Here is a 9960-nt window from a genome sequence, read left to right as displayed (position 1 = left end):
TTCCCGGAAGTGCACCCAGCCCACATTGAAACGAGGCTTGCAGCTCAAAGACACGCCCATTATACGGCATGAGAGTGCGCCGCCCTTTGCCCATAGCAAAGATGGCCGTCTCATAGAATGGTAAGCCGGGTGACAGTAGAATGGGAACTGCAAATGGTAGTGGCAGTGTAGTAGTGTGAGTTGGGAGCTGCCGGTATGCTGATATTGTGTAATTTTACTGGTGCTGAGTGTGTGTGTAGTGTCACTGGTGGTTTCCCTCTCTGTTGGTGACTAGCTGTATCAGTAGCACAGGTCTCACAAGGACGCCCCCTGGTGGTGGTAGGTTTTGGGGACACCCTGCTGCTATTCCTGCTTCCATGAAGTCCTTAAGTGATAAACTGTCTGTTTTTTTTTATCACCGGCCAATCAGCTCTTACCTGTCATTTTACAAACCAAGCCTGTAGCTTCACAGGTAGGAGCTGATTGGCCGGTGATAAAAACCAGACAGTTTATCACTTTCATTGAGCTTAATAAATCTACCCCTATGTCTGTAGGTCACAGCAGCCATTTCCATCCTCTGTTACCAGCTGCCATGCAAGGCACCTCTGCAATGCTTAAAATAATAGTTATATATAATGGTTATCAAAGTTTATTTGTCCTGTGACCTAAATATTCCCAGGTGCATGTGTTCATTTACAGTTATACTAGTAGCCCACAGGTTCTCAAAGTCGGTCATCAGGACCCCACACAGTGCGTGTTTTACAGGTCTCCTCACAGAATCAAGTGAACTAATTTGCTCCACTTGTGGATCTTTTAAAATGTGTCAGTCAGTAATGAGTGCACCTGCTGGGTGACCTGGAAAACATGAACTGTGTGGGGTTCTGAGGACCAAAGGTGAGTACACACGGGTGCAATTTCATGTAAAATCGCTGGGAATATGGTCGCTGAGATAAATCGCCAGCTGCGCGCTTCCGTGTGCACTGCCTAATGGTCGCTGGTCCCTGCGACCAGCGGCTTTCCCCGGCGATCGCTGTGCCGGGAGGTCAGCGCCTGGGAGATCAGCGTTGATCTCCCCAGCCCCGTGCCGCTGCTCCCTCCCTCCTCCCATCAAAGTGACAGCAGCAGCGTCTGCTGCTGCTGCGCTCCCCCTCTGCCCCGTAGCAGTGTCTCCTTTTCATCGCTGATGAAAAGGAGACACTGAGCAATATGATTGCTGGGGATATATTGCTAGCAATATATCCCCAGCAATCATATTACCCTGTGTGTACACAGCATTAGTTTGAGAGACACTTAAGTAGCCTACAGTGCTAGCATGTATGTCCGGGAAACTCCTGAATGTTGGGAAGCTCTGCTGGACTCTGAGGGTGTGGACCAGATGGCAGCAAGGGCGTAACTACCATAGGTGCAACTGCTATGGGGCCCAGAGTTGAAGGCGGCCCATATTTACTGTCTAAATGTTTTACATACATTTTTTACCATCAGTTGCTAAATAGGGGCCCTTATAAACTTTTTCTATGGGGCCTATGAATATCTAATTTACGCCCCTGGGTAGCAGCCTCCTGTATCTAGGTCGATGGTATGGATGGATACCATCAAATGATGGCTGGGCATCTGCTATCTAATCTATCCATGTTCTGATAACTTACCATTGCATCTAAAGAATTAGATAGGAAAAAAAAAATCATATAATTTGCTAATGCGAATAAAAAGCTTTTTTTTTGCGAATGCGCAAACATCTTTAGCATGGCCGCACATGCACAAAATCATTGCAGCGTGGCTAGCTGGGGATGGAACCATCACAACACCATCAAGTGTTAACCATTCGATGGCAGCAAATGTAGGATTGGAACCATTACCTTTGGAACAAAAACATTGACAGTTGAGAACCACCGCGGTGCGATATCCATCCCTTGCTGTTGGTGGGCTTGATGACACAATTTCCACAATCACATCTACCATCGATTCTTGGGTGTCCGGGTATAAGGTGGACAAGCAGATTTATATTGTCTATTGGTTTCCTATAGGATCATACATTTTAAATTATACTTTCAAGGTGATCTGATAATGCACACATTATCTTTGTTCCTGTTTACATAGGTTAACATGGATACCGTGTAAGTGTAGCGCGTTGGTCGCCATGCTTCAGGCACACTAATATATTCCACTTCCACATGGATAGTAAAGTACAAACAAGACCTTTAAAAAAAAACAAAAAAAAAACATTTTTTTTAAAAACTCATGCCTTTTGCCATGTGTTGTCTTTTTGAAAAATGTCCACCTAGAAACTGTCGACCTAATGACCGCATGCCAAACCAAACATCTGCATGCATTATTACAATTCAGAATTTAGGGGAGGTGAGAACATTAATAGTGCTCTAACCCCCCCATGTAGTCTAGCACAGAACCAGGCACGCCTTCATTGTAAGAAGGGAGTTCCTGCTCTCAGTTGATGTGAGAAGATGTACGGTGGTGGTCTGCTCTGTTGATATTATGAAGTCCAAGAATTTGGGGGGTGATTATCCTATACATTAGTTTTAATAATGATTATAAGCTTGCGAGCAGGGCCCCCCTACCTCTGTAACTGCCCAGTTTGTCTTATCACTGTTTTCAATTGTAAAGCTCAACAGAATTAAGGGGAATATATAAGAAAATAAATAATAATAAAATCAGGAGCACTCTCATTTGCAAGGGGAGTTTCCCCTGTCACACAACGTGGCTCTTTTTATGGTGATCACCTGTGAAAATATCAGCCTGAACTGCAGAAATACCAGTAAAGCCAGTGAAAATGAGCGGAATGGGTCACTACTCACACAGGAGCCAGAGATGTTGAAACCAGAGTGGCAAGGCTCATTCCAGCCCAAACATGACAGAGATGCGGTGAAGCCCTTACCTTTGGATCCGGTGAGCAGCTTCACCTTTCCAAGCTCAGCATGGCTATGCCTCCTCCCAGTAGTGCAGACAGAGAGGGCTAGGACAGAAGATGGGACAGCACCCTGCGGCAGCAGACTGCTTGGATAGGTGAATCCGCCCATGAGGAATTGGGGATGAGCACTATAATGCTGAGCAGGTCTGTGTGTATGTGCGTGCACACGCCCCCTGAACGGAGCTCTGTCTAGCCATCTCTAGTGGCCGCTAGCAGCACCACACAGGTGAGGTGCAGAATTGGACTTTTATTATAAACTGAAGAGTTTATCTAATGTGTTCTCTGTTTCTCTGGATTTAGTGCAAATTTGCACCAAAATGTTAAAGGGATTTCCTTAATGCACATGAAGCAACCTATTAAATTTGGTTAGTAATGAACCCACCTGCTCATATAGACAAATATTGAAATGACAGAATATGAGACTGTTACTAGTAATCCTTGTAGAACAATGTGTTGTAGACACATGATGACTGAGATAGAGCTTGGCGTGGTGGGTGAGTGGGTGGTGGTCCTTACTCCTGTATGACCGGTGGGTGGTGGTCCTTACTCCTGTATGACGGGTGGGTGGTGGTCCTTACTCCTGTATGACCGGTGGGTGGTGGTCCTTACTCCTGTATGACCGGTGGGTGGTGGTCCTTACTCCTGTATGACCGGAGCATGGCAATGCTTACAGCAAAAAGTACTTTCGGACGCATGTAAATGGTGTGTTAGGGGTGAAGCATGTATTGTGGTATCTATATAACTGTAACTGAATTAGACATTCCTTACACTGCCCATTGTTGTGTTGGAGTAACAGACCTGTCAACATTTGTTTTCTTTCATTTGGACTCTCCTCACCTGTAGGACAACCTGTAAGGGCAGAAGACAGCATTACATACATCTTATAGGCCAACAAGGATTAGAGAATGGCTCTTCGTGCTGGTCTGAAATGGTTTGTGGGCTCTGGGCTCCCATTCAGACAGCCAGGATTCAGGACATTGTGTGTGACACACAGGAGAGATGCTACAAGTGCTGCCTCAAGTCATGGGGATCACAAGACCCAAGGTAACTAACTGTTCCTGCCCAAACTGTAATACTGGATCATTCCGGAGAAGTCGCAGTAATGTATGGGGGTCTTAACCCCCATACGGTAAAGCTGTTACAATGGGCCTTATTCTAGTTCACTCTTTCTGACAAAATCCTTCTTAGATGGACAAAACCATGTGCACTGCAGGGGGGCAGATGTAAAATGTGCAGAGAAAGTTAGATTTTGGGTGAGTTATTTTGTTTCTGTGCAGGGTAAATACTGGCTGCTTTAATTTTACACTGCAATATAGATCTCACTTTGAAGTAAAAACCCCACCCGAATCTAATTCTCTCTGCACAAGTTACATCTGCCCCACCTGCAGTGCACATGGTTTTGTCCATCTAAGAAGGATTTTGTCAGAAAGAGTGAACTAGAATAAGCCCAATGTGTAGCTCTTGTTTACCAAATATTGTCCACTAGGTGATTCTTCACACCGTCGTAAGGGGCTGCGCCCCCTTAATTTGTGAACGTTTGTATTGTGAGAAATATGGTTAGAATTGTATGAAAGATGCCTGTATTGCAACTTGAGTTATAGATGAAATGTGTTAAATAGAGAGCATATGATTTGGAAGGGGGTGTGTATTGTTTTGTTTAATTAAAAAGCAGTTGTTTAGGTGTGTGTGTGTGTGTGTGTGTGTGTGTGTGTGCAATAGTCTAGTAGGGTGTTTTTGGGTCAGCGGCTCCCCACTGGCTGGAGGTCACGCCACAGGAAAACAGGAGGCTGGGTAGTGATAGGGGTGTGTGGGCATAAGGGGGACTAAAGAGGAGGGTGGGGGACACTGTGCAGCTTCTGCCAGTGGGTGAGGGTCCAGTGTGGCAGCACAGGAGTACAGGAAGGTGCCCCTGAGTCAGTGTCTCCTCCTACTGGGTGGGAGTTAGGGTGCATGAGAGCAGGAGGCTGGGCTATGGGGCGTGATAGGGGTATGTGGGTGACACAGCGTCAGCGACTCACCAGTGGTGGAAGTTACGGTTCAGGAGAGCAGGAAGCTGGGTAGTGATAGGGGTGTGGGCATACGGGGGACTAAAGAGGAGGGTGGGGGACACTGTGTAGCTTCTGCCAGTGGGTGAGGGTCCAGTGTGGCAGCACAGGAGTACAGGATGGTGGTCCTGAGACAGGGGCGGCACCTGCTTGTGATCCCCCATTCTCACGGTGGTATGTGAAATGCAGGAGCGGGGTCGCGGGGGTCCGCTGGGGGGGAATTGCCAGAAGGGGGTCAGGGGGGTCTACAAATTGCGGGAGAGGGTGTGTGCGGGGATCTGCGGTTAGCGGGATGGGGCGATGGTCCGCAAATCAGAGGGGGGGGTACAGGAGTAATGGTGGATGGTGGCTGTGGAGAAATGGTGGATGGTGGGCTTGTACTGTAGCCCTGGCTGGGCGGGGGGAGGTGATGTCAAGGAGGTGGGGTGAGTAGAACATTGGTCTTTTCCTTAGGGGGGGCGGGTTTGTGTGTAACGCTGGGTGGGAACGTTATGCACGTAGAACACTGGTCTTTTCCCTAGGGGGGTGGGTTTGTGTATCCTGCTGGGTGGGAACGTTATATACACAGGGGATGAGTGACAGATCTGGCTAAATATATAAGAGATGACAGGTCATGCTTCTGAAGCTGGGTGCAGACTGTACGACGTGTACCCAGCGAGATTGGCAGCGACGGTGTTCCGGCTTAGGCAGTTGCATACATACTTTCCAATCGCGTCTGCAACGAGCGGGGGGGGGGGGGGGGGTATGCAGACAACCTTATTGTTCTACCCAGCAAAAAGTTGCATACACACTGCGCAACATCTCGATTTTGTTGTTTCAATTTGTCGGAATCTGCAAAATTGTAATGATTATAGCTCAGTGTGTACGCACCATTTTGCTGGATACACCCTATCCAGTTACCATACTAAATGGCTAGCTCGCCCGATAATTGTATAGTGTGAAAGCAGGAGTAGTGCTCATTCTAGCACCTGTTACAACCTGTGCACTTCCTCTTTCCTGCCTGGGGTGTCGCTGTCTGCTCTGGTGCTTCTATCACAATTTCATGTATCGCAGATACAGACTAGAGGGTATACGGTTACTAAGTCGACAAGGGGAAGGTTGACATGCATTGAGTCGACCACTGAAGGCCAACATATACTTAGATCAATAGGTCACTAGGTCGACACCTGCATTATGTTGACATGGTGTTTTTCATATGTGCTGCCAGGCAGTATTTTGTGCCCTACCATCCACTAGGGTGCGGTGGGAGAATAGAATAGTGTGCCTGCAGCACTTTTTTAGTGACCACGTCGACTGTGTCAACATTTGGGATAACAAAAACATAAAAAAAAAAACATGTTGAGCTGATGCAGGCATCAACCTAGTGACCTGTCGACCTAAGCTCATGACGACCTTCGGTAGTTGACCCAATGCATTAAGATCTTCAGTCTGTCGACTCTATGATCCATACCCAGACCAGAGTGTAATAGAAGCACCAGAGCTGACAGTGACACCCCAGGCAGGAAAGAGGAACTGCACAGGTTGTGACAGGTGCAGGCTACTAGAATAAGAACTACAGGACCTTTAAACCAGTGGCCAGATCAGGAGGATGGGATCTGGTGTGCTCTCAGTGTGTATAGATGTATGCCCATCTGATAAATACTCTGTCAGAGCTATTGTTGAATTGGCAGTATTTATCTGCTAGTGTTTACCCAGGCCTACTGTGTTGTTGGGTCTGGATGGCACAGTTGTTTTTCATTTAGTCTATGGTAATGAAGTAGTAATGTTACACTAATATTTCTGCTTTCATGTAGATTTGAGTAGCTTTGCTATCCGATCACACACGTGTGGGGAGTTGTGTCTAGCGCACGTGGGACAGGAGGTGACGTTGTGCGGTTGGCTCCAGTATCGGCGGTGAGTGCTGAACATTTCAGTGTGCGCAGATCAGTTGGGGTGTATAGTTTATGTTGTAACTTAGATAGCATTAGACAGACCAACCCACAACACAGGGGAACAACAGTACACCCTAATACAAGCCATGCTTATGAGAACTTGATAAATTGCACAGTTCTATCCTTACATGACATCACCTACAGACAGACTATTCTAGAAGTAAAACGTCCAGGTTTAACCTTTCCTGGCGTAATATCCTTGCTTTAGTAAACTTTTGTTAAATTGACATTTATATTAATATATAAAATGAAAAAGAAATGTGGCTACCCTCGTTAGGAAACAATGCAAATAACAATATCTGCAATCAGGTCTGAATCAGGCCCCTAGTGTAGTAGATCTGTACAGAATTGATGTTTAAAAATAGTTGCACCACGTGAATTCAACAGCACATCTGTATTATGAGAAAATAAAACGAGGTATTTTTCAAAATCATTGTGTCTTTGAACAATGGTTACTGTGTAATGCTCACACTGTTCTGCTGTATGCATGCAATATCTAGCTACCTGCAGCATTAATTAAGTACTGCATGTATCATGGCGTGAGGTATTGATGGCATATCAGTAGAGTTCTTCTATAAACATCTAAATCTCCTGTGGATTCATCACTGAACACAGATACTTGTTCAGCGCTCACATGGGAATTCCCCTCTGTAGGGATTGGGTCTCCTGTGGTGTCGCTGAACACAGGTACATGTTCAGTGTCTCACATGCAGGGAGGATGAGTTCCAATCTGTATAGATCCTTAATCCTGGAGGGATTAGATTACCTGACGAGCAGCTGAACACAGATACTTGTTCAACAGACTCACATAGAGGGAGGATAGGTTCCCTTCTGTACAATTACACCAGCAGATAGAACAGGAAATAATTCCACATACTGTATAAAGGTTTCTTTCAAGGTAGTGCAATCTATACGCTACTTGTATGCTTAGATGTTGTAGCAGAGTAGTCCTCACATAAAGGTTTCTTTCAAGTACTCCAAAGAAATGAATTCCTCAAATGAGTATTCGTATAATCGCCAAAAATATTTATTCACAAAAAACGTTGTACATGGTCAGTAATACAGTAACATAAAACTTATACAGGGATTAAATATTGATCCATTTTGTGACTCTCATAGTGCAAAGATGTACATTACAGTAATGATGTGCTGACACTCTATCTTGGGTAGTAGTAGTAGTACGTTTATTTATAAGGTGCCTGCAGCGCTGTACATAGCAAACAAAAAAACAAATTACAAGGTAACGTACAGGGTGTGTTGATAAAATACAACATAAATAGGGGTATAGCTGGTAGAACTAAAATCAGCATCAGTTCTGAAGTAGGTGTCGAAATTGAAGATGAAGTAGAGGAAGGGAAGAACAGGGCAGGAACACTGGTGAGGTAAAGAGGTAGGGTGAGTACGTAAGGAAGGAGGGCCCTACTCATAAGAGTTAACAGACTAAAAGGAGGTGGGTGGACGAACGAAAAACAATAGGATAAGTAGGAACGGATGGGAACGGATGGAGGGGTAAGGTAGGCAGGATAGAAGGAGCAAAAGAGGTTAGGAGGAGGGATAGGCTAGTCGGAAGAAGTGGGTTTTGAGGGAGCGCTTGAAGGAGGTAAGGGAATCAGAAAGTCTGATAGGTGGTGGGAGGTTGTTCCAGTGCAGGGGGAAAATCATTAGCCACTAATATCGAAAGCGGTTTATTTTGATCCCGGACCATTAGCCGATATGTTTGATGCCTTGATGAGGCGTGTAAATAAAGGAAAATTATCTTGCAGATGTTGCTTGCTGTTTTTGATAAACATTTTTCTTCTCTTCAAAACAGCTAAAACCACAGAGTTTATGCATTGCGGATTCCCATCTATTGCTAAATCTGGCCACGTAGGCAGGCATATTGGGGCCCAGCATTGTGGCCACAAAGTGATAAATTCAGACCATTCATCTTGTTGAGCCTTGGGTGTGGCCCATGTGACCAGCCTGTCTTGGTTTCGGCAAGATACACTTTGCGCCTCTGAAATGGAAACTTGTTCTAATAAATGGGCCATTCCATGACAATTAATAAAAGTGTCCCATACGTGCAACTGTAAAATAAATTTAGGAGCTGTGCCTCTTTTGAGTTCATTTATAGCTCTTCCTCATAGGTTTTCATGAAAAAACAGCCTTTTAATTTGGTGTTGCGGAAAATGATCAAGTCGAAATTTCCTTTATGAAAATGGTGGTGAATTTGGCTTGTCTCATAAATGACAATAGCAGCAGCTCTGCAAAATCACCAGGAAAATGGCACAGCCTCCATTTTCATGGAGTTTTGTGCATGCTCCAAATAAAAATCTCCAACAAATGGCATTTTTCCTGGAGAGCTGCACATGTGCAGTCGACGCTAACACAGGTCTAGAGTCTACTAGTATCAACGCCCAGCGCTACCAGCTAGAGACAGCGGCTACACGCAGACCCCTTCCCTACATTTTGTAATATTGTGTTGGGTATAACACTTTTTTTTCTCTGCCTAGTTAAGCACTTGGATATTACATCCGTCTATTTAAAAAAAAAATAATAATTTTTAAGTTTTAACAAAAATTGATTTGTTAAAACTCGTACAAATGTCCCGTATGTGACAGTGGATTAGCCAAAATATACATTTAATAGAATTCCAGTGTTCAGGCATTTGAACATTTTAGATCAGTTTAGCACAGGGCTGGGCAATAGTGGCCCTCCAGCTGTTGATGAACTACACATCCCAGGATGCTTTGCATCAGTTTTGCTATGTGGCCATGCTGAAACTGATGCAAGGCATGCTGGTATGTGTAGTTCATCAACAGCTGGAGGGCCGCTATTGCCCAGCCCTGGTTTAGCAGGATGCGTCCATCTGTGCCGGTCAGCTTAAAGAAAGTATAATACCCCTTTCACACAGAAATTGAAATTCCCGGGTGAAGCAGTTTCACCTGGGAATTTCATGAAATACACAGGTCATTTGTCTCCGACCCTGCAAATGACCAGTTTCATAGACCCAGAGTTTAAATTCGGTTTGATCCTTTCACACAGACGAAAACCCTGTGTAATAGAGCAAATTACCGGGTCTAAATTTTAGACCTGGAGATTT

General features: G+C 45.1%; 1 protein-coding gene across 3 annotated transcripts in view; it reads left to right on the top strand.

The window, feature by feature from the left end:
* The first annotated feature begins 4 nt into the window (after window positions 1–4).
* DARS2 (aspartyl-tRNA synthetase 2, mitochondrial) overlaps window positions 5–9960 on the top strand; it is a 53799-nt gene continuing 43843 nt past the window's right edge. For 2 of the 3 annotated variants that reach the window (XM_083157301.1, XM_083157299.1), the window contains exons 1-2: window positions 3732–3946; window positions 6741–6840. In XM_083157301.1, coding sequence (XP_083013427.1) covers window positions 3808–3946; window positions 6741–6840 — 239 coding nt within the window. In that variant the 5' untranslated portion in view covers window positions 3732–3807. Of the gene's footprint in view, window positions 121–3731; window positions 3947–6740; window positions 6841–9960 lie in introns of those variants that run through there. The other variant, XM_083157300.1, reaches the window with a different exon arrangement.

Source organism: Crinia signifera, chromosome 8 (genome assembly GCF_055691185.1).
Source record: "Crinia signifera chromosome 8, ASM5569118v1, whole genome shotgun sequence".
Taxonomy (NCBI): Eukaryota; Metazoa; Chordata; class Amphibia; order Anura; family Myobatrachidae; genus Crinia; species Crinia signifera.
Note: the sequence above shows the minus strand (reverse complement) of the source record. Positions and strands in the feature narration are given on the sequence as shown.